At 46.2% G+C, this 25,197-nt stretch overlaps 1 protein-coding gene across 1 annotated transcript; it reads right to left on the reverse strand.

The window, feature by feature from the left end:
• Positions 1-1,765: 1,765 nt before the first annotated feature.
• FBXO32 (F-box protein 32) lies at positions 1,766-21,695 on the reverse strand. The gene is made up of 9 exons (XM_088533304.1): positions 21,550-21,695; positions 17,792-17,904; positions 16,102-16,151; positions 15,338-15,430; positions 8,563-8,656; positions 7,503-7,687; positions 4,284-4,466; positions 3,316-3,459; positions 1,766-2,626 (listed from the first exon to the last, which is right to left on the reverse strand). Exons 1-9 carry the CDS (start codon positions 21,663-21,665, stop codon positions 2,537-2,539), a joined length of 1,068 nt encoding a protein of 355 aa, XP_088389430.1. The 5' UTR covers positions 21,666-21,695; the 3' UTR covers positions 1,766-2,536.
• Between the last annotated feature and the right edge of the window lie 3,502 nt (positions 21,696-25,197).

A 25,197-nucleotide genomic window follows, 5' to 3' on the forward strand; every position in this document is an offset into this window, starting at 1 on the left:
GCCATTAAAGCCTCAGACTAAAGCAGAGGAAGGTGACCCAGCCTTTCACTGAGGTACCACCGCATCCCCAGGCACAACAGGCTGACTGGCCATGGGTGGGAAGGAGGCACACACAAATCCAGCCCAAAGCCAGAGCTGCAGAGGGTTACCCAAGTCCTCTCACTGCTACAAGTGGTGAAATCTTCACCAAAAATCTTCAAAACTGCAGCAACACTTCACTTGCAGGTTCCTGTCCTTAACACCCCCTTTCACCAAGCCAGATTTCAGCCTCATTAACCCACTGACATCAGTGTGGAAATGAAAGCAAACTGGCCTCCTTCACTCATGAAGAAATACCCCAAACGGGCCTAAGCTCTTTTTTTTTTTCTTCTCCTTAAAAGTAACAGCTTTTAAATCACTTTCAGTTGACACAGGTCTAATCAGCAGGCTTATGCTTTTCCCCAGCAATCAAGTTGATGGACAGGGCATCAGGATGAAGACAGGCTCCCTATCCAACATGGTTTTTCCTTTTCCCTGGACAGTGACAAGCTCCTCACCATGGTAGGGAGTAGCATTGGCTCCTAGAGAGTTTCTAGCAGAAAAACTTCTTTGCTTTGGGAATACAGCAAAATGGCAGCTCTTGTCAGTTCTGTCCTGGCTTTGCCCTTCCTAAAGTTTCTACCTCCTTCCCCACTGCTCTATCTAGAGAAGGCTTCTTCCCTTTTTGCATTTATTCCGAGAGTAGGCAAAGTGATTTAGTTTGCAAAAATGCAAATGCTATCAATTTATATATATATTAGCTGCAGAAAAGTGTTGAAAGTCAGTTATAAAAATGTAAAAAAAAAAAAAAAGAACATAATATTTAACAGCAATTAACTCAAGTAGTTCTTCCTGAATTGTCCTGAGTACTCCTCTTCCTCACAATCCTTTGCACATAGTAACACAGAAGCCCCTAACATTCACCCTCCTGAGGCACCCTGCTGACATAGTGCACAGAGGCAGTGCCATACAGAAACTGCACTGGCTAATGGCAAAACCTGCCCAACGTGGGTTTGCACATCCTTGCAGGAGAGCTGGAGGATTCTGGCTCCAGCTTAGTGGAAAGTACAGAATTACACACAACAGAGGGGACTGAAAACCAAACCCATGCCACAGTGAAGCACAAGGTCACTTCACAGGACAAAATAATTCTCTTTAGGTTGATGTAAGAAGGTCCCAACACAGTTGTCAGCCCTGGAAGGAGAACAGACTACGCAGTCTTCTCCCTTTCCTTGGCATGCAAATATAAGTGAAGATGTCAAGCACCACGTTGGAAAGCTCCTGCTTATCTCAGTCCTGACTGCAGTTTTAAGAAAGGAACAAATTGGTTGACTCATACTCTCCAATTAGCCTGAACTCCATTACTCAGACTGAACAGGACGCTGCCAGTCTCGCAGTGATGAAGAACTGCATCATCTCAGTAGACTCAACAGCCCAGGCCCACATCTCCCTATGTTTTACCAGCTGTCAGAAAATTCAATTCTTTGACAGCAGTGGGAATGGAGAGCAGGGTATGTTTGGAAAAAAGAACAGGTGGGCTTCAAAAACCAGATTCTAGTCTCACTTGGGATCTTAGCCAAGGCAAGTGACTTAGTGGAGTTGATACAAATTTACACCGAGATCAAACCCAGTCCTTTACTTCTTTGCAATAGGATTTCCTCCCTTTTGGGTAACTTTCATCCTTGTGGCTCTTCTTATTCCTTTTGCTTAATCTTTCATAAAGCCAACCAACTAAAAGAGGAAGGAGTAAAGTCTTAGGTATTCATATAGTGCCTATCATCTAGGCATTCAAGCACTGAGTAGAGCAAGAAAGTTAGTGTAAAGAGGTAAGCATTAATGCAAGAAAAGATGCTTACTATCACAAGCATTTCCCTTTAAATCATTGTACAAAATACAAAAGTTCACATTGTACACTGGATTTTCATTTGAAAGGTACTCAATCTAGTAGAGGTAGAAAATGGTATGGTGCAATTCTCTTTTTGTTTTTTAAGTAGGCTAGAGTTCTATGCTAAGTATTTCAGAATGTACCTTTAAAAAAACATAAAATTATTAAACTTGTCACAGGGATATTTTCCATAAATATTTTTAAAACATCATATTTATAAATACGTATGCTAAATAAAACCAGATGGAGAAACAGTTCAACAGTCCTAGCCTTGTATTACTTTCTTTCAATTTTTAGAAACATACCAAGAAAGTTCTCAAAGGGCCACAAGACAAATTCAGTTTTAACTTCTAAAAACAAGAATGAAGTTTCTGCCCTGTATCTTGTACTCTGATCAGGAAAAAAGGGAGTCTGTACAACATGCTGCTTTTATACACCAGTCCTATGGAAGTCTGTATTCCTTAAGTGTTGCACATCAGTGAGTAATTTCACCTTTCGTCTCCAAGATACTCTTCCTCCTTGACTCAGGAGCTCCAAACAAACATGAATATTTACATTATTTACAAACGGAGTGTCCAAGCTCAGTGGCATAAAGTGTCCTGTAAGAATCGCCAAAGCTGTGATGACCCCAGTTCAGAACCTGAACAAATTGATAAAGTCTTGCGGTGAAAGAGAAGTGGAGCAAGTCTCCGGGTTGTTGGCTGTGCAAGGGTGATCGGTGCCCTGGGAAGGGAGAAAACAGCTTCATTTAGAGACTCCAGAATGGGCACCACAGCATCAGCCAGCTCAGGGCTGCCCTTCTGCCAAATACCCTGCTTGCAAACAGAGCAGGGCCCAAAATAGTGTTTATATTCCTGCCAAAGAATGCAGAGTTAGGCTTGAGACTGCAGAGACTACTGTCAAGTGAAGGGAAAAAAAACCAGCAAAGATCCTATTCAGTCTTTTACCTCTTCTGAGGGCTCAGAGGGCAGAGTCCACCACCAGCTACAGAAATTGAAATTCAGACACATGCCATGGACATTAAAGCTGCCACCAGACTTTTGTTGAGGGCTTTTTTTTTGCAGTCATCAACACTGCCCCAAAATAATCCTGCTGCAAATACCTCCATCCCCAGTAGCAAGTGGCAACAGCAGCAGTGCTGAGATGCTCCTCACTGTGGGCAGTCCTATCCTATAGGACACCCATCTATCCCCTTCTCTTCAGCCTTGATGACAGTAACTCTTGTTCAATGACAGGAAGGTGGGATCTCCAATGCTATGGAGAAAGGGCCTTAACTAATACTAAGGAAAACACGAGGTTAAGCAGACAAAGGAATTGCAGCAGCCAAACTAAGCTACAAGCAGAGGGAGCACCAAGAGCTCCACAGCCCTGAGACACCCGCCTCTGACCAAGTTTCCTGAAATCCCTCTCACCTTCCAGGAGAGGATGTGGCAGTGCCTGCACAGCTGCAGCGTGTCACCATACTGCTCCTTCCGAGGGTAACATCTGATGAGTTTGAAGTACATCTTTTTCCAATCCAGGTGTCCCTTGTCAGATAAGATTAGCCGTTTACGAATCTGAAAGACAAAAAACAATACAGGTTTGTACCTGGTGGCTACACGCAAACCCAAGGTTCCTTCCTCATTCCATGGCGGTTCCTGTGTAACAGGAAGAAGAGTTCTGCTCTGAGTGTCCCACTATAATGGGCTTCTTGCAGCAACATCCTCACACAATACCATTACCAGGATCTTTATTCCTTAACTATTACTGTATAACAGCCTAAAGCCTCAGGAGCTGTTTCATACCATCGCTGGCTGCCAGGATAACAAGTATACTCATAGCTAATAGTTTCAGACTGTTTTGCTCCTTCACTGACTCTAAGCCTTAGTTATTTGTCATGCTTCCAAGCTTGAGTTTCTTCTCCCTTTGGGGGGGCTTCACTTCCCTTCACAGGGTGCAGAGACTGGATTTGAATGTACGGAATTTGAATTAACAGAAATGACCTTCCCCAGAGCAGGACTTGTTCCTCCTGGACCACGTACACACAGACTGCCCACGACAGCCCCGAGGGCCTCGTGGTTATTGCTGGAGTTGACTACACGTTTTCCCTGCACACGTGGGACAAGCAACCATGACTTGCAGTTGCCACCTGCATCAAGGTTGAACATACTGTGTGACTCATGTCTCAGGCTCCTGTTTCAGAAACTGCTGCTGGGGCAATTCAGCCCCCCCCCGCCCTGCCAATAAAGATTTATGACTGTCCTCCTGCCAACCTGCATTATCAGCTTACAGCACAGCCCTCAGACCCAGGAGGCAGCCAAACAACAACAGTTGACTACAGGTGCTTGTTCACCAACCGGCAACAACGAGCACCTGCTGGCACTGGCACCTCTTGCTGTACCTGTCTGTCTGTGAAGTGGTACTGGCAGAGCTTCTTCCACAGCAGCCGGTCCTCGCTGAGCACCTGCAGGTCAGGAGCCACCTGGCCAAGGCTAACCAGGTCCCTCCCATCACTCAGTCGCTGCATGATGTTTAGTTGCAAGCACAACGGTAGGTCTGTGAAAGTAGTTCCTTTGAAGGCAGGCTGAAAAAAAGAAAGAAAACTGAGCTCCTGGAGGAAGGTGAAGATTGGTCAATTCTAGCTTGTAGTAGAGTTTTTATATTCATCACTACTACTTACACACCAAGAAAGCAGTACTTCCCCCTCTGGGATAGAGGGGAAGCCACCTCTACTCTAGTAGAGCATGTGAATTACCTTCAAGGCAGGCAGTGTTTATTTGTGCTGCTGCAGTACTTGGAGGCTGAGTCACAGTTCAAGTCTCCCTGCCCTTCTCCGTCCTTCCCACATCCATACTTAAGAGCTCCCAAAACATCTCTGCCAGCTCTCCCTGCGGCTGGACAGCAGCTACATGGTGTAACCACACAGGGGTCTCACAGAGGTCAGTGTTGCTCCTCAGCTTGGACTTTCTTGCGTGTGTTGCTGGGAATCTCACTCTCTTGATGTGTTTTAGCTTATGTCATCACAGCATCCCACTGCAACAGGACAAAACTAACCATGACAGACTGGCAAGGCCTGCGCTGCGGGGAAATCCAAGGCACAGACAGGAGCAAAGGATCAACAAGAACCAGAATCCAGGTTCCAGCTGTTCCCAGAGCAGCCCCAGCCTTATTAAGGCAAACAGCAGCCTTTAGGACTGGCCCCAGGGAAGAAACAATGTTCAACAGATGTGCCAACTTTCTCATTTACCCTGTGCAGAGATGCTGCTATTTTAAGGTGTGGAATCACACTGCAGTTGGCACCCGAAGCCAAGGCCTGTAGGACAAGGCTGCACGAGGCTGCTTTTAATCAGACTGCCCCATCGCTCCCCATCTGATGGTATCTGAAGCTTCAAGGACACGATGTGTCTGCACACAAACTGCTCCCCCTTTCCTACTGCTCAAAAGGCCACAGTTTGCAAAAGCAACAGAGAGGCCTGAAGCAGCAATCCAGAAGGAGTAAGCTGGCTCCATGGTCTCCAGAAAGGGTTTGTTCCCAAGCCGACCGTGATGATTTTCACATTGGCACTGGGAGCCCTTTCCCTCATCATCTCAGCACAAACAATAGTGCTCCTATTGTTATCTCCCAACCCCATCCACCACTTTTCAGCAGTTTCTAATTCATTCCCATTTCACTTCTATTTCTATCTCAAGATTTGTTCTTGAGACAAAGACAGCTCCCCCATACTTGCTAAAACCTCAGGCAAAAGTACTGCCTGTGTCTTCCAGCTAAATCAGATAGGGAAGCAGAGGACAATTTTTCCATCCTGAAGCTGATGGGTCTCCTTTCCACACAGCAGCCCAAGTCTCTACAAACTGAGATATTTAGGGATAGGACTGAGCTACAGCCTTGGATCCCCTCCAGTTCATCTCCCTTTCCCTGTGCTGTCCTTCCTATTCTCCTACAGCCCTCTCCAGGGCAGGAAGCTCAGAGAGAAGCTCACCAGGGCATAAAAAGCAAAGCTGAGCTCCGGGGATCTTGCTTCAACAAGTAACTAAGCATTTAAGTCTTATTATTGAAGAAATCAGCGTGACTCAAGTACACACTCACAGGTTTGCTGAACCAGCGCCAGAGACTTATCTGCTACTTTTCCCTCAGTGCTCCTTTCCAGGAGTTTTCAAACATTACTTTTTTTGGAGAAATAACACAGATTAGATCAGAGCAGAACATTATGCTGTCACTTTCTGGACAGAGGTTTTTAAGCAACTATTCAGTATTTTGCAAGTTGAATTTTTTTGTCAAAAGTTTTAGGTCTTGGCTGCTGCAAGACATTTTTCCCTGCTTCAGAAATACCAGAAGCACTCACTGTTCAGTGCACTCACTGCAAGCAACTCTGCTCATTCTTCCTCTTAGCTCAGCTTTTTTTTTTTCCCCCTGTCTTGACCTGAATTCATCTTCAGTAGTGCAAAAAGTTCCATTTTTGCAAGCTCTGCATCTGGAGCCCTTAAAACTGGGCATTAACATTACTTACAAATGTGTCTATTAACTTACACTTAAGTGAAGGTACAACCACTGCAAGATGGGGCAGCATTGCCTTTACAGGTCTTCCAAACACCCAGCACCTCAAGAGTTCATTTTCTTCACTGTTTTCCACTTGCCACTCAAATCTCTCACTGAATGAGTGAGAAGCCATTTCCTAGTGCTCCCCAGACATTTAAAAGTGATAAAAGCAGGTCCTTTGCTTAATCCTTGGTAAACACCTCTGCTGGATTCACCAGAGAGGCAAGAAAAGGTGCCTTTTATATTCCCTGAGGCCATGCCTAAGACAAACAAGAATTTCCCAGTCCATTTCACTGCTTTTGACTCCTTGGAAGGGCACAGTGACACACAGTGCAGCACCAAGAGAAGATATTAGCATCACCATGTCCAAGAGACCCCCTTTCTTGGCAACACTCTAGGGAGACTCATCTAGAAGGAAACTGATGGCCAACATTCACTGAAGGTAAAAGCAGACCAAGGTCAGGTTTGATTCAGACACAAAGGCCAGGTTAGGAGGTTATCAACTAATGTCTCCTGCTCATCCCCAGACACACCTGCAAAGAGATGCTGTGAAAGGAGGACTCATCTGGCTACAATGGCCAACTGCAGATTACTGGCAGAATCACTGGCATTTTTAACTAGGAAGTATTAAATTATACAGCTGGTTTTAAGTTTGCACTTAATATACAGATAAACTGTTACTTTTTAATTTGCTTTAAGGGAAACATCTCACTTTTTTGAAAGAGGTTTCCATTTGACTTTCTGTGCTGAGGGCTGATCTCTGAAGACTTCCCAGCAGAGAGAAGTTGTCTCCTGTCCAGCTCTGCTCACAGAGCACTGCATGGCTATGCAGAAGTCAGGCTGCAACCAGCCCTAGTCTGATCCCAGGCTGGGGGTGTTGAGCTGGCTAGGGATCTGACCCATTAACACTGATTTTGAACCCAAAAGCAAAGGGAACCACATATTTTTGGCAACACCAGTTCCTTCCCCAGCACTTTGTGCTCACACTGGAAGCACAGTGGGATGCAGCCTCCCAAGTGAGAGCTGCTACACAAGATTTCATGAAGGAACCATGTTATTTTTGGCCTTCAGATTCACACTTACCCTGGTGATTTGAATGTTGTTCAGCTGCTGCTGCCAGTGGAGAATAGTCTCCATTCTGTGCACCCACATGTTGATGTTTCCAACCAGCACAGACTTGCCAACCCGCTGAACCAAGGTGCAGAGGGACGTGTAGAGAGTCTGCAGCAGTTCCCTGATTAGCCGGATGTTCTGCTGATCTTCAAGGACTTTGGAGGAAGAGAAAGCGTTAAAAGTGGAAGTTGCCCAAGTGCTTGCACTGAATCTGTTTCTGGGGATAAATCAAGTTACCTGCTATTGTCTGAGGCCAAGAGATGCCAACCTGGGCTTCTGGGCCTTTTTTTTTTTTTTTTAAAGCATATCAGGTTAGATAGCAGATAAGCAGATCAGCAGATCCTCTCCCAGGATAAACACATGAGATATTTGCCCTTTCTGCAGCATTTCTCATTTCTAACCAGTAGAAATAGGCCACCTTTGCCCTCTAATGTGTTGAGAGGTTATCTGTGTACAGCTCTTCCTCCATCTACCCTGCTGATGAAGAGATAGCTCAGGACCCTCCTCCTCTGTACACATGCACATGAGGTTGCTCTCAATACATAGGTTTACTGAGAAGTAAAGCATTAGAAAGGGAAGCAACACATCTTGGCTATAAGTCAGCCCTTACTAGGAGGCCTAGAGGAGGTGAGGCCAGCCTACAAGCTTGCTCTTTTCCCTGTGGGATGGCAGTACTTGATACAAGCAAACTGGAGACAGGGGAGCAGCAGAGATTGTAGCTCTGCTAGACTTGAGGGCAGAAACTGAAGAATCTTCTGCAGTTAGAAAATGGATTTTTCATAGTCTGCAAAGTAAAGGGAAATAATAAAATGAGGACTTGCCTCCTGAACACCCATCAAGATGGGCATGCCCTCCTACTCTTCCCCTCTTAGTTCTTCACTCAGGAAAGAGTGAAATTAAGCTGCAGGAACAAGAGGTAGTGCCTCTTCTTCACCCCTTATCATGCACTGCCTATCTGTTCTTGAGGATGTGGTTCATAACGAGAACATCAGACTAGGTGAAACACCCCTACCTTAGGGCTTCTATTTACCTTTCTGCACCACTTTTTCCAAAATGTTCATGTAGTTCTTCTGGGCAATGCCACTCAGTGACGTCAGCTGAGACTTTGCTATCAGCTCCAACAGCTGTGGATAAAAATAGAAGTCGCAAGGCTTAGGGTAGAGAGATAAGTTTCTAATCCTGACTCCTAGTCATGTGACACAGCAAAACAGTTCAGATACTTGTTTGCTACTTGAAAATAAAAGCTAGACCCAGCCGCAGAACAAGCCAGTGCAAAGGGGGAGAGAGCAGACAGTAAATAATTAAACCCACATTGAAAAGGGAGGGTGGAAATAAGAGGCATTTCTACTGATCTTTAGACAGAACCTTTATTTCATGGCTCAGAGATGCAGGGAAACCACAGGGCAGTGCTCAGTGAGGCTGTTCACACCGAGGACAACGAGCGGCAGACGTCACTGCCCGGCGCTGCTGCATAAACAGGCAGTGGCAGGAGGGAACACGAGCAAATTCCCCTTTGGATGGGGAGGTTATTGGGGGGGCACTAATGAGAATCAGATTCCACAATTTACGTCACACTTGCTGGTTGCACAGGCTTTGTCAGGGCACTGTCACCAATACTGAAAGGTTAAGGACTGTGTTTACAAACCAATCCTTTCCCTAAAAAAAACCCTGATTCTCCCAAGGTTTTCTCTTCTGCTGCAACTTCAACAATACTAAGGCATTCACCTTTCCCTGCTGGTCCTTGCTTACCTGTTAATCTTTCCTAAAGGAGGCCTCACTTTTACTTTCTGTTACTGATTTACTCCCCTTCACTGATCTTTGACTCAGTACTAGCTGCATGCTGAACGGGAGCAGCATTTCCCAGGGGGAAGACACCCTCTCCCCAGCTTCGTGCTGCCAGAACAGCCACAGAAGTTTTCCCCTGGATCCTGTTCTGCAGCACATGTGCTCTGTGATCTTCCAAGCCTTTCTCACTTCCTCCCTTCCCCCAACATTATATAAATACACAGACTGTCCACATGTTATTCCATTTGTTTTGGATGTACATACCCTTCTGTTCTAATTTAGAAGGGAAAGGGAAAACCTTTTATGTTACCAATCAATCAACACATTACCACATGACTAGCTTATTAATCCTTTATCATCCGTAGTTCTGGAATCCCTTTGCTGGCACCGCAGCGGGTAAGAGAAGGTGCAAGTACTTGTGTCAAGTAACTAAGATGGGTTTTGACAAGAGTTGATAAGTCATGAGTTGACCTGTTTGCCCTCTTATAAGAATGCCAGGAATTTATCCATAAAGTTAGGGGCTGCTTGCCAGAAGGCAGGTTGCTCAGAGAAGGTTTTATGCAAGCACTTGTCCCGGGCACCAGCATGTGACTGCTGGTTAGGAGCAGGGAGGCTGCCTGGGCTGACCCATCTCCTCTTCCGTTTACTTTCCAGACCAACAGCATCAACAGATGGCTTTGAGTTTATGTTCTATTAATAAACCTGCACCTCATATGACTGGAGGGAAAAAAAAAACACAAAAAAAAATATTAAAGAAAAAGACCTACATTAACACTTCTGTAAAGGGTGGGCAGCCCATTTTGAGTCACTCTTTTTGGGAAGCAAGATATACAGGAGAGTATTTGCTGGAAGCAGCAAGACCACCTACTGAAGCCTCTCAACTAAAGAGAGGCCACAAAAACTAGATACTCCATAGCGCAAGGCAGTTCACAAGGTACTTGGAAAAATTAGAAGTTTTTTTCTAATTTTATAAAATACCAGAAGTACAAAAAAGTAGAAAAAGTCAGTGCACAAAGTAGTCTCTGTAACACTGCTTGTACTCAACCATGAAATTTTTTGATTGTCACAATCAGCTTGCCACCTCTATCTGCACAGTAGCCACACATGCACCTTGATCAGCTCTTCTGTGCTTCAAACTGCTGCTGTTCTAGAAGGGATGTGGAGGCCGCTTCCTCCAGGCAGGGTGGTAGCAACACAGTGCTGAAAACACTAAAACGCTCCCAAAGGATAAGCGCCAGGCAATGCACTACCACAAAATCTAGGGCCATTCTTTAGGAGGAACATGGATAACAATCTGAGCTCTTTGAAATATATTCAATTAGTATGAAATTAAGTTAACCAAGAAAACGGATTCAACTTTGTCTTGCCTGTGTTTATGAAAGTTCAATTTATGTTCAGTGCAGCAGCTCAGATGTCGTGTCACCTCCCTTCCCCTGCAGCAATAAACCCAGGGTGAAATTCCATATGGAACTATGTTGTGAATATTTCCAGGCCTACTCCACTCCCTGGGGACTGCTGGCTGAAATGGATGGCTACCCTTCCACACCAAAACACATCTTTTTATTCTCATGTGCTCATACCCGAGACATGCAGAACCAGTAAGTGATAGGGTTCAATCAGGCTCAAACCCATCTAGCCATATCACCCCAGTGCAGTGAGGATTTGTTGGGGTGACAAGCCCAGACTAGGGTCTCACATTTAATAGACTGCTGAACGGGGGTCTACAGCATTATAAAAAGGCAGTGTTGTCATCTGCAGCAGACTGATGGATGCGGATTAACGCTAAGCAGGGTAAGAGGGCTGGAGAGCTGCAGACGGGCTGCGTTACGGTGCAGCTGCAGTCAGTACAGCCCGCACTTGACTGAGAGGGACAGATGGTGGGAGAGAGTGCAGAGGGAAAGGTTAGCAGTAATTTTAAAAGGCCTTTCAAAAACGCTAAGTAATTGCATTCCAGCTGATTTAGAGCTGGGAGCCCTACATTTCCAGAAAATAGGGCATGAGATCCTAATTCTTTAAACTGTTCACAAGTGAGGGGAAAAAATGACCTGGTAGCTCTTCTTCAAACAGCTTTTCTTACTTTCTTGCCTGCATTTTGTTTATTCTCAGGGGACTGTGACAGTCAAGGAGCAGAGACAGGATGGGATGCTCTGAGTCATTCCAGAGCCTCCACAAAGTAGTCAGGAAGCAATGAGCAAAACCCAGCTCCCTTCCCTGCAGATGCACATTCCCTTACTGCACAAGGAGCCACAAGGGCCTTTTTGCAGCAGGGATGGCCACATCTCAAAGGGCAGTGCTGTATTGTGATAAAAAGCACAAATACCAAACTCCTGAAGACTAACTTTACATTTGACTGTGTACCTCTGGGTAACCTCGGCTGCCTTCTGCATGAATCCATCAATTCCTTCCAGCTGTGGATCTGGCTCTTCAATCTAAACCGCCAAGAGAAACTTACTGCAATGAAAATCTCCTCCCAAGCCCTTCTGCACTGACAGGGCAGAACTGTTTTATGGCCAAAGCCCTACCAGCTTTTCAGCTGGAAGGGAGAACAGCAACAGAGTTAGTGATTCATGGTGTGGGCCATGAAGATGGGTCAGCACAGATCCAGGACTTCAGAACTAAGGTGCAAAAGAACCATAAAATTAAGAGCCCACTTTAGCAGGCTGTACACTGTCTAGGTCACAATATTCCAGGAGAGCTGTGCCATGCACCTTAATCTGACATAAGATTTTATGGGCAGAAACGGGGCCTTCCCTGGCAAGATGTTGCCACACAGCTACCACATGACAAATCCTTTTGAAAGCACTGGCCTGCAAGACCTCACCTGGCATCTGAGCAGGGATGTGTCTAGAGGGAACCGACAGCTTCGGGGCTGCAGCCACTTCTGTATCTGTGCTCATCTTGCTTATGTTCACAGCACATTTCCAGTCTTTTTTAAATCTTGAAACAGTTCTACTTTCTCTGCTGTTAAAGATTGAGAACAGATTGGATCCCCCCAAGTCAATCCACCACCTTAGTAATCCGCTCTAAAACCTGAACACTTTCGTGTAACACAGGCAGATGCTACAGCTAAAGCCATCAGCAAAGACCAAGTTAAAGTGCTAATACCTCTGCTTACAGACTTGAGTGTTCTGTGAGCAGACCATCAAGACAAGATAAACGTTGGAAGAAAATTTCTCCTCCACTTCAGTTGCATGAACTCAGTGTCTATAGCTCATAAATATATAGTTATATAAATATGTAATATATTACAATATATAATATTGTATTTGCTTGTAAAGCACAAGCTTTTTGCCACTTACACCTCCACCTCAAAGAGGTGCTCCTTTTCACAGCAGAACTGGAAGCTCTTAGGTTGGGAATATCTCAAAACAGACACTTCTGTACCACTGAAAATAAAAACAGTGTTGAAATCACTACCAGACTTACGTTCAGCTCTACTCAGAGTAATGCTGCAAGAAGGTCACTGCATGGACCAACTGCTCAGCCTGAAAGTATGTTTTGTTATCAGAGGTAACATACTGGTAACCTGCTTTTCTATTCAGAAAGGTGGGATTCAGAAAGCAGCAGAATCATTAGCTTCTGTTTCTATCCCTTCTTTTTCAATGGTCATCCTATTTTCTCCCTGCCTCCCTGGAAGACTGTCTTTGCAGACTAAATACAATGACATTGATCAGACGCCCTGAGCAATGGGTGGAACTAGAACAAAGAGAGAGGGAAAGAAATTGTGTGCTAATATTCAAGGCATTTTCCATGTGACACATCTGTGTTCTCTAGGAGGCCTGTGATTTGCAAGGGACCATAAACAAGATTGACATCAAGGCAGAACTTTTCATGAGCAAATCCAGCACTAAGTATTTTACGAGCCACTATCCACCAGAGACTTGGCTGATACAACCTTTTCATTTAAGTAGTCAGTTTTATATTTGATCAATAGTACCAGGTTTAATATCTTCTTTATCTGCCAAACCACACAAGTCAGCCTCAATTAGAAAGCTTCATACTTCAGCTGTGCTTAAAACTCCAGTGGGGAGGGGAGAATTGTCTTACAAGCTCAGCAAGAGAGGTAATTTGAAACAGGGATACGTGCTCTCTTTCATACCATATATTGCTACTTTTGATAACATAGCAGGGACTGATAAGGCTGGAACTGAGAATTACCCATTTCCTCTCTTGTTTGGAAGTCCTTAAACACCATGGATCAAACTCACTGATGAGGAAAGGCCAAGTTGAGATCTCAGTAATTGTTTTATGTTATAAAGATTCTAATTTTATATTGAACCTTGATTCCCACCCTTCCCCTGCCCTTTTATGCTGGTCCTCAGAGGGGAAAAAGGGGGTGACTCAACATGTGACAGCCCTCTCTTCAGTAACTTCACAGCAATCCAAGTTTGCTCCTCAAAAATCCAACAGGAATGCTGCCTGATCCTCACACTGCTACACAAGGCACCCATCATGTCAGAAAGTCAGGCAGAGTAACGAGCTGAGCACACGGCAGAGTCTGTCCCAAGGCTTCTGGCAGATCAGCTACCTTTTGACCAGGGGAAAAAAAAAAAAAAAAAAAAAAGAAAAAAAAAACAGGGAAAGTCGAAAGTCTGGAGAGCCAAATACAAGTTCTATTTTATAAGTCTTCAATCAAATACAAGAGGAGCAATAGCCTTTTTATAGGTATTACTTTGAAATGAAGAGTTATAGCCCTTCATAGCTATTAGTTGGTAAAATAACCTCCCTGAAGATGACAAGGCTGCAAATATACATATCCAGTATCAGAAAACACTAAGTACCTCAAGCCTGATGACCATCTTTTCTGGCCAAGCAGGAAGACAAGTGGTTCCAGAGCTAGAAAAGCCCAAGTTTCTGTGGATTGGCATCCTGCTTTGCCTCCTACAGCATCCCCATTCCCTCCTGCCAGCCCTACAGCACTTCCAAGCCATTCCCAGTGCCCTTTCCACACAGACTAAAGTCATCCAGGAGGCCTGTGCCCAACCCAGTGTGACAGAGGAACTAGACAACAGTTGAGGGGAGCAAGCTGAGCTGAACCTGCTCAGATCTCTTTCCACCTCCCCACTCTCTTCACAGACTTTTCATGACATTTGACTCAGCCTACGGAAAGCAATACCCATGTTGCTTGCTCCAGAACCTAAAACCTAAACAGCTGGTACCTCACCAGTGATTAACTGCTGATGAGATGTGAAAAGGAGCCCTTTATAAACAGCCTCAAGTTAACAACAGATTTTTAACTATTGAAGTCCAAGCCTTGATAAGCATTCTGAAATCTGAGATCAATTTGCAGGTTGCATGTACATAAACCAAAAAGTAGGCTCAGACCTTGGGCAACAAATACGTGTGAAAACTACCACCCGTGGAGCATCCTTGGCTGGATGTAAAGCCTCCAGGTGTTATGCAAAGGCACAGCTTGGGGAAGCCTGGTGCTTACAACTCCCTCCTGCAGGGCTAAGGCTGTCAGGGCCAACCAAATGCTTCTCCCACTACAGTCAACACAGAGTAATCACGATCCTTGACAGAAGTCAGATCACAGGAGTTAATGCACACTTGGCTTCCAAGGCTCTCCTGTATCAACTTTACACGTGGCGAATCTCACAACCCTCAAGGCCATGCTGGTATCTCCGCTTGCAAGCAAAGCCAGCCCCTTTGTGCTACAGCCTCTGCAGAGCTCTCCACTCTCCTTTTGGGACTGCAGGAATTACATTCAGAAGCTCCACTGAGAAAACAGAAATACAAACCAGTAACTTCTGCAGTTACTTTTTCCAATTTCATGACCAGGAATGCAAGAAAAAGGGTAGGTCACCTATATCACCACCACTTCCCAGCCTCTCCATTTTAACAGGTCCAGAATTAGGACAGGCACATCTTTAGAATATATCTGCAAGACTTCTATCAATTACTTTAATAATAAAGCTAAACACCCTCCACGTTCCAGTTTGGACCACACTTCCCATTACAAACTTGTGATCATTTTAGTCTCCAACACCACAACAAAATAAATCCCTGCTTACACTCACCCTGACAACATAGTTGAATCGTCTGGAGTCTAGGATGGCGCTTGAGAAGTCAAGTCTGTTGAAAGCTTCTCCCAAGGTGCAGTAACCATGACGCTGAGAAGAAAAAGGCTGGGTCATATTTTGGTGTACAGAAGTACAGACAGCACCAGGGAGACATGACCCAGGGCAACTCAATTTAGAAAGCCCTTGGGTAAAAGGCATGGGACCCGCTCGCAGCGGGAGGCAGCAAGCCAGTCTCCCCTGCAACTGCACTGACGTCACCCCAAGCACAGTCAGGACTGTGGTTGTTTCCCAAAAGTGATCCAAGCTCTGTTTATGACCCTTAGAGAGCTCAACTCCATCCCTCCAGGATTTATGAGACAACAAGCCAACGCATTCCTAGGGCTCAATATATAGCCTAAGTTCATGAAGAGTGGGGTTTCTTTGGACTGGATGTCAGGACTGTGGGGCTTCTTTGGGCTCTATGTCAGGACTGTGCTGGGCAATTGCCAAGAACAATATTATGGTTTGGTGTGCAGTTTTTTTTTAAAAAAAAAAAAAAAAAAAGAGGAAAGCACACAAGTCATACTTTAAACACATGTACAGAGCCTTGCATAGCAAGTCCTGGCTCCCGATTAGGGTTTAAAATCACTACTGTGATTCCAACCACAAGCTCCATCTTCCGCTTTTCTCTTAGGAGAGACTGCTGCTTTTTAACAGCCTAGGATCTTCCACTACTTCAACAGCAGGAAGAGGGAGCAAAGATGATCTACACTAGCACTTACCTCTTTTGTGCTTCCCTTGTGAACATAGATCCACTTCTCTTGGTGGAAATCTGTTTAAAGACATTTTGCTCAGTTAATCTCTTACTTTGGAAAAGGCTGCATCCCTGTTCTGTTCACACCTTATCACTGCCCCTTTAGTGCCACTAAAGTTATTTAGTGTTTGCACCTCTGTACCTGAAACCAAAACTAGCAAATGATGAACTGCTTTGTTTCCATATGGCTTAAGCGGCCCTAAGCCGAGACAGTGGCCCTGAGCCTTAAAGAGGTTTTGTTACAGTGATGCAGCTTAAATGTTTAATCTGTCAGCTGCAGATATCCTATAGCAGCTCCTCTTCTCTGGTCCCAGACAGTGAATGTGGCTGACAGCCAGGTTGTGTTGTTATTGATTTTATTAACTATTCATTACCTTGGTTACAGGCTTGGGATTGAATGTCAAAACTGAAGTTGAGCAAAAATGTCATGAGATACCAGGCATGTGGGAGAGCTTTTAGCAGTGAGGTCAGGCTCAGAGGAGGCTTGTGCTTGTAACTAACCTTCTAAAAAAGAATCAACTTGGAATGAAGATTTTCCTTATTTCTAACTTCCCCTCCCTTCCCTCAGAAAGGAGAGTTAGCCCCATACACTTCCCAAAATAACTTCCCTACACACAACACAAGCAGTTTGTCCCTTCTGCGACAGTTTTATTTTGCTCAGTTCTTTTCCACCCTATTCTCACATGCTTCACTCTGCACTAGCAATTCAACAGCCAGTAAGAAAATGCAATTCCTTCCCATCCTGCAAGACTCTTCTCCTTAGAGGAGGCACTATGCTCCTGTAGTCATTTTTCCAGCTATAGATGCAGCATGATGAATATATGCATGGTAAGGGAGCACAGGGGCTGAAGCCAGTTACAGATGTACAGCTCCTGCATCAGGGCCCTTTAAACTAGTAGGTCAAGTCAGAGTCCAGCCAGGAACTGTCATGGTAACATTTGTTTTTTCCACTGAGGGAACCAAATGCACAGAGGGGCCAGATCCTGGCACCAGTTTCTGAAATCCTGGGGGATGTACAATGAGCTAATACTGGTGTGGGAATCATAACTCATTTCCTCTGTGTATGTTTACATTTGTAGCCCTCATCTCCATTAACATGGGTATCTATCTTGCAGACCTTGTTGTCCCTGGGGGTTCCCACAAGTCACCCCAGAGAGAACCCACCAGGACCTCAGCTGCTTGCTGGGTATAGAGAGACTTCAGACATTGTTTTGAGCAGGCTCAAACCTTCCTTTTCATGCACTCTGCAGAGATGGGATCTAAGCTCATATTCAGGCTTGTAGCCTCTAGTAATATTGATTTGTACTCAACATGCATATGGAAGCACAAATTAGTTTAGTCTGTTAAACACAGGAAGTCTTCAAGGGAAAGACTGGAACCAGTTCATTTGAATGTACCATAGGAAAAAATTACCCTCCTCTGACAAATACAGATGACAAAAGTTTGAGCACAAGCATAGCTCCTCAAAGCAGCAATTACTAACAGGGGCATAAATCTTCACATTAAACTCTATCCAAGTTCTGTACTTCAGTCAAACATGGGCACAAAGCCCTTGAAGATACTCTGGAAGAGTTTTCAAGTGCTGTGCAAAAACCCATAGATCTGAAGTGTTTTCCATTCTCCTCCTGCAACTTAAAAAAACAACACAGACATCTTACACTGAATCTTGGCTTTGTTATTCAGCAGATCTTTTTTTCTCTTCTTGGCAGCAACATCATAGTTCAGGCTGTTGAAGAGATTCTCTTTGTTGTGATCTTCCTTTTTACAAAAGCTGCAAAAGATACAAAGCAAAGTTTCTGTTTATTTCTGAAGTCCACTGAACACTTTCCTGTAAGGAGAAAAAACAGGTTTTCACCGTAAACTGAAGTTGTCCCCTGCTCTAAAAAGGTCTGGATGAAGTTTTAGCATCCAGTAGTGTTGCTATATGAGCTTCCAAGTGCTCTGTATCTGCACCAGTTTTTATACACACAACTGCATTTTCTATTCTTAACAGTTAAGTCAGCTTTAGCACACTTAAGAGCATTCTAGTCCTTCCTTTAACATGGTTTGTGGCAACATCATTTCTCCCTGCTGTAGGTGGTAGGTCCCTCCGAGCCAGGCAGACTTTCATGCAAAGACATATTTACCCACTGCTGAAGACATATGCATATTCAGATTACTTACTTAGAATATTCTATATCACTACCTTTTTAAGCTTTTTTGAACTTTTTAAGCTCAGCTGAGGATCACATTTGGTTGGTGACTTTCCCAGGTCCATGTGAGTGACCACTTGCACTAAAACCTAGGATCTCTTGACCAAGACTGCTTGCCTGCTGTATTTTCTGGAGCTCTGCTTTAACTGTATTATGTGAATGAGCTATAAGCTCCATTTTTATTTGAAAGGAATGTAAGACTATTTACAAAGAAGCTGTGTATTAAGATCATGTTCTGCAGACCTCCAAATCAGCAGATCCAAGCAGCAACATGAAACTGAGAAGCTCTGGGCAGCCCCACTGCTGCTGCTCACATGCCTGTGGGCAGCAAAGGTGAAGGCAGGACCTTCCAGGAGCTCCCAAGCTTTAAGTGACAGAGTCCCTGGCAGACTGCAGAGTGCAGCAGGGACACCTCAGGTGCTGGAGACAAGACACACAGTACATGCAGGAGAACAAGTCTCTCCTGCTTCAACAGCTGCAAAGGAAGGGGAGATGGCTACCTGCTTATCAAAGCTAGAAGAAACATCTCAAGTGTCTCTTGGTGTCCTCAGCAGCTGCCACAGCAGCACTGACCTTGTGATATGCCTGGAGCTCAGGCAGGTCCCACACATGCTGCTTCAAGGTGCTGAGAGCTTCCTGTGAGAACTGTGCAGATGAGCAGTCTCCTATGCAACAACCGTATGTGGCCAGGCTGCTTCCTTTCTACAGAGCTAGAGTTTGTGGTGTGCAGTCTCAAAAATAACATGTGCACCATGCAGTCACACCTCCCTGAACAGTTGTTCAGCACAGACTCCTGCAGAGGAAAGAAACCTGCAGGACAAGGCTCTTCTCCCACCACTGAGTGGCATCACCTCACCCATAGCTAGAACCAGTGCAAGTCAGAATACAGCACTATGAAAGATATGTTGAGTGGTTCAAGTTTACATTTTAACAAAGTTGCACAAAGTCAGATTAGTTGTCCAGGTTAATTAACAGTCTCAATGACAAGGCAGAATCATAAGAGCATGGGACAAACCTGCTTTATATCTTACATGTCAACAGCACACTCATCTGCTGACTTCCTTCTGAATGACTCCGTAATGCGAAACCTTCCTAACAGCAGTGGATGAAATCCAGTATGGGAGGCAGATTGGTTCTTGTTTAGGTACTGCCAAATTTCCACATACTTCTCCAAGGCATCTTGACAGGTCAAACAGTTGGGCATCAAAACCTGGCAGTTTGAGGCTCTTGATCCAAGAGTGCTGTGTCATCTACTCACTTTTTAATAGGAAATAGAATGTAAAAACCCATGCCAAGCTCAATAGTCTGAGCTCAGGCACAGCCCATGCAGACATTCTTCTACTTATTTACAAAACAGATGCTTTGGATGCTAAACTGGATTTTTCAAGCTTGCATAAAAGAGGACAAGAGATAAAGAGCTGCTACCAAAACCTGCCTGCACAGCGAGATCTCATTTGTGCAGTTCACAGCAGGGTCTCATTCACTCTAAGTCGCTTCTGTCACATATGTTCTTGTTTCATCTCTCAGCCTGGATCCAGCCCACCCAAACCTCACTGAGCAGAGCTGGAAAGATGTAGCTCTGCAGGAAGAGTTGGGTTTTCACAGGAGGGAACTGGTCAGAGATCATCTATGCTGTAACAGAGTCCCAGCCCTTAACTACACAATACTAGGGAGTTAAATCTAGGGAGCCTTTTTCTTTTGCAGGGTGACCAAGCTTCACATAATGCATGTTATTTATTGCCTGGGAAAGATTTATGGCTCTGGACACACCATATTTCTCTTAATGCCAGAACTAGGGTGCCTAAGGAAGCATTTGCATCTGGAGAAGGAGGAATACCACAAAAGCTTCTCAGTGAAGGTGGCAGTGGGCCAGGTCTTCAGCAACACTCCTTAAGGGCACATTCCTGAGGCGGGGGGGGCAGCAACTGTTTGGACTTTTTCTTCAACACAAACAGCATCAGGAAGAAAAGGTTGCCACTGCCCAGCCTATTTCTGAACTGCAGCACATCACAAACCAGCCACCCCCTTTGCAGGCCTGCGTTACAGAGCACTCTGCAGCTCTATTTTTGTAGAAGACTCCTGGTTACAGCTCCAGCAGCGCAGCCCACAGTTCCCACACGCACAAGCCGAGCTCTGTGCAGCACCTACAGGCACCGGGAGCCGTGTAGGTAAGGCAGAATTAACTCCAACACGCTCACCAGCCCCAGATGCCCTCTCCTGCCAGTGGGGGATTAGCAGGGTAAGCTGCATGTGCACTTATTTACAGGCATATAGATGCCAGCTGATGACTCATAGGTGATTTACAGCACAGCACCGTGTGATTCAGTAGGTTGCAAGAGGCTGCTGAGACCTAGATTTCACCCGAGAGGTGACATTTCAGCTCGTGCTGGGTCAAGGGACAACTCCTTCCACAAACAGCCCTGCTCTAAGCAGACAACCCCCGATGGTGGGCACAGGATTACAGGGTAGATGAGGTGCCTTAAGCCTAGGACCACACAATTCAGCGACCCTTTAGAGAAGGCTCTGGGGCAGTCACACAACACAAGCCCTATCCTACCCCACAACATTGGGAGTGACACTGGCCCACAGACACCAACAGAAGATATCACAACCTCTCCAGAGTAAATAAGATGTTTTGCTGTCCCACTGTTTCGTGGGGCCAAACTCTCCAAAGGGGCTAACTTCACTCCCAGAACACATCTGCACAGCTTATCAGGCTGTAAATTTTGATAAATAATGACAGCCCCCCCCCCCAAAAAAAAAAAAAAAACACACGACTAACCAGCCAGGAAGGAGCACAAGAAGAGACGCTGCTCCACAGGGCTTTACAATAACCTATTTTACTGCATCGCTTGCACATCGAGCAAGGGCACCAAGGGCCGCGGTAGACAGGAGCTCTCCGTGAACAGCAGCAGATCTGCCCCACGGACGCAGCGAGGGACGCGCCGGGGCGGCGAGGCCGGCCCGGCCCTAAGGCGCCCGCAACAGCCGACCGGCCCCGCCACAGCTAAAAACAGCCCCGCGCCCCCCAGAGCCACCTCAGGGGCCGCCGCTGCCCGAGGGGCAAAAACAACCGCCCCGCGACAGCGCCGGGCGGGGAGGGCGCCCCCCGGCACCCTCCATCTTAGGGCGCTCCCCTCCATCTTACGGCACCCCTCTCCATCTTAGGGCCCCCCTCAGCGGGGCGCCCCCTGGCGGCGCGGCCGGCAGGGGGGCAGCGCTACCTGCTGAGGTCGCCCACGTAGCCGCCGCTCTTCTCGTCGAGGAAGCGCGTCCAGCCGTCGGCCGTCTTGACCCAGCTCTGCCCGGGCGAGCGCCAGTCCTGCCCCAGGAACGGCATGGCGGCGGCTGCGGGGGCGCGCGGCAGCTCGGGACGGCAGTGGCGAGGCTGCGGCCGCTCCGCCGCGCCGCCCTATTTATGCGGCGGCGCCGCGCCGTGTTGCCGGAAGCGCCGCGCGGCCCGGCCCCCCCGCCGCACGTGGCCGTGTTTACCGGCCCGCCCCGCGCCGCCGCGGGGGTGGTGCGTGTGGCGATACAGACCCGTAAATACGGTAATACTGACCGGTAAGTACGGTAATAGCGACCGATAAATACCCGTGTGCAGCACACATCTATACACATGTGTAACACAGCATGCATATCTGTGCATATTCATGTGCATATTTGAATACATTCGTGTGTTTTACATATGTATATATAATAATTCACATTTTGTTTATAAAATATGTGTATAATAAACATACATGAATACCTTTAATATGTGTGCTTGTATAATGTTTTATGGGAAATGTTTTGTTTCATATGCCTATTTTTATATATGTGTTATACTGTTATGTTATTTGTTATGTGTAGAATGTTATATATATGTAGAATGTTTCCCATGTCTGTAGTAGTTTGTATATGTCTATTGTGCACATAACACTTGGCCTGTGTGTAATGCTTTATGTTTGTGTGTTCTTATGTTCCTAATGCTTTTATATATAGCTTGGTTTATATATAATATCAATTACATACAGTATTATTTATATATGTATTGGTTTTGATATATGAATACGTATGGTAAGTATATGCAAAAAAATTAAAAAAAAGTCCCAAACACAAAAACATCCCCTCAAAAAAGCACTTAGGCCAGGGGCACAGCCCAGCCTTTCCTTAGACCCAGCTGCTGCCTCTTTTATTGTGTGGCAATGGCTATTTTTTAACCTGGGAAAGTGTCCTGAGCTGCAAATTAGTCATTGGCAACAGCCCTGTGTTTCTTAAGGGATTCAAGCACCCAGCAGCTCCTGAAGACAGGAGTGGAGTGGTGAGATATATAGGTGTGTGTGTGTGTGTGTGTGTATAAAAGAGGCCATGCATGCGTGCTCACACGCAGGTGGGCAACCAGGCTCACCGACTTGTCAGCACTGGACACGCACCCTTTGCTGAGCCTGACTGCAGGCGTTGACATTTCAGATGCAGCAGCAGCCCGAAGGGAAATCAGAGCTGCCTGCTCCAAAACACTGGCCCTTTCCCCTAGACCAAAATAGACCTGCGCGTGGCTGAGCTGCTCTGCTGCCAGCCGGCTGAGGGTGATGGCAAAGATCCTCAGGGAGCAGCTGCTTGCACAAGGGATCCTCCTTGGGGTCAGCTCCCACCCGGGAGGTTTTGCAGGATGGGTGTTTGTGCTGAATGCCTGGAGATGCCTTTGATCAACAGGTAGCACAGGGACTGCGATTCTGCCTCTTCAGGACGTTAGCGGGCAGGAGTTAACGAGGCAGGAAAAAAGAAATTTATACAATTCCATGGAAGGGGCAGAGGTTTGCAAATGAGCCCTGGAGGAGGCCTTTGTTTTGCCCAAAGCTCATACACCTGCAACTGATTGTTGCTCCATGTTTACAGAGCTGAGAATCAGCAGCAGAGGGATTAAAACTCTCTTTAGCTTTGAAAGAACTTCCTCCTCCTTTCACTAATGCAGTGAGGAGTCACTACAGAGTCAGGGCTTTGCAGCAGATCTTTCACTGCTGGGGTTATTGCCATGCAGAAATTTGGCTGCATACAGTAGGCCCAGCATGTTTTGTGCATAAGCATGTGTCCATTGCAAAGACACCCAAACAGCCTCTCACACCTTCTCCTGGAGATGCACATAAAACTCACTGAACTATGAACCACTGACAGTTATACTGATGATGCTGTCCATTACCCTTACATCTGCAACACATCTGCATGGTACTGTTTATAAAATGTCTCAGGTTATGGGGTGAATCATGGTGTAATTGGGCTGTGATATGAATCTGCAGCAGTAGTAGTGCTGCGGGAGTGAGAAGCAGCACGTGATTACCTGGTAATGCAGAAAATGATGTGTCACCTGAATGCAAATACTGGTGACATTGCTGCTTTACCACCTGGCAAGGGGAGGTTATCTGCACTGTATATTCCCGGTGGAGTACAAAGCAATTTTTTTTCTTAAGTCAAAGTTAAGTTTCTTAAGTCAAACTGAGAAAATCAGAGGAGTCAGGTGGCTCCGTGCCACTGCTGCCGTGAGCAAGGGTATGCGGGGACCCTCCACACACTGTCCCTTCACTTCAACATCGATCCTCCTGGGGCTGTCCTGCTCCTGCAGAGGATGGGCAGACAGGTGAAGAAGCCATAGTGCCAAGCTAACCCTGCAAATCAGCACAGATAGTGAAATTCAGGGGTGCGGCTGCATGTGAAACACGTTAGATTAGGACAGCGCATAGCAAAAATCAGCAGTGTTGCTTTACAGAAACGCAGCCAGCGCTTGACTACTAGTTGTGACTCGTTCAAGTTCCTACAGGTTGGGGGATTTACAGAGGATTATTTATGTGGTGATTACAGCATGAAGGTATGAGTTAAAGGATGCACTTCCAGTGTGAGAATGAAGCCAGTAACACTTGCCCTCCTTCGGAGTAAACTCTGGGCAAGAAAACCCCTTGTGCTGTAAGTGCGGAACCCTTATACCTGGAAACCCAGGATTTCCGTAGCCTGCCCATGTGGGTTTGGGCTGTGTTATGTGATCCACAGGTTCAGGCAGTCTCAGGCAAGTTTGCATCCTCTGGGCAGGATAGGTGAGGAACCGTGTCTGACCGCTTTGGTCTCTATGTAGCTGGTGGCTCTGGGCCGTGATCTCAGACCTCACGAACAAACACGCTCTAGAAAATCTTTCTTCTTGCCTGGAAAATGATTCCCCTGCCAGATCCTGATGGATGTCTCCAGAGGGATGTCTCTAAATCCTGCCCCTGCCAGGTGGATATGCAAGTAGCTGAGTCATCCAGCAATGGTGGGAAGCTGCTCATGAGGATATCCACCCTTCCTCATGCCGCTGAGGATGGGCTCCTGCTGGCTGCAGCTGGGTGAGGATGAGGAAAGACACCTACCTCCTGAAATGGCCTTTGGCGCTGAGTCACGGGGTGACACGTGCTTTATTTTGCCACACCCCCATTTCCTGAAATAACCTGCAGGGCCAGTAGAGCAAACGCTCAGGCCCCACTGCTGTGGCCAACTTGTGGGGAACTTGTGGGTCGCTTTGTGCTCTTGTGAGTGGCTTGTGTTTCCCTGTGAACTGGGGCTTGTCGCCCTGCTGTGGCTTAAGGCAGTGACACGGGCGTCGCTTTCTCTCCAAGGGATGAGCTGAGCCCTGGTCGTTCCATCCTCACTCCTGCCTGGAGGGGCATGAGATCCACGCCAAGGAAACATCCTCCATGGGCCTGGCTGTGCGCTGGCCTGGGGCTTCCTGCTCCTCTGCTGGCCTCAGGGAGGTGTCCAACATTTTCTTAGCATATGAAGTCATTTTCCACTGGAGGCCACCTTCGTGTGGTCCTGGTTGTCCATGTCTCTGCCTGGCACTGACCCTGTGGAGGGGATGAGTCCTCCAC

The sequence above is a fragment of the Tinamus guttatus genome, unplaced genomic scaffold (genome assembly GCF_059628265.1).
Source record: "Tinamus guttatus ecotype Peru unplaced genomic scaffold, ASM5962826v1 Tinamus_guttatus_pri_ptg000492l, whole genome shotgun sequence".
Classification (NCBI taxonomy): domain Eukaryota; kingdom Metazoa; phylum Chordata; class Aves; order Tinamiformes; family Tinamidae; genus Tinamus; species Tinamus guttatus.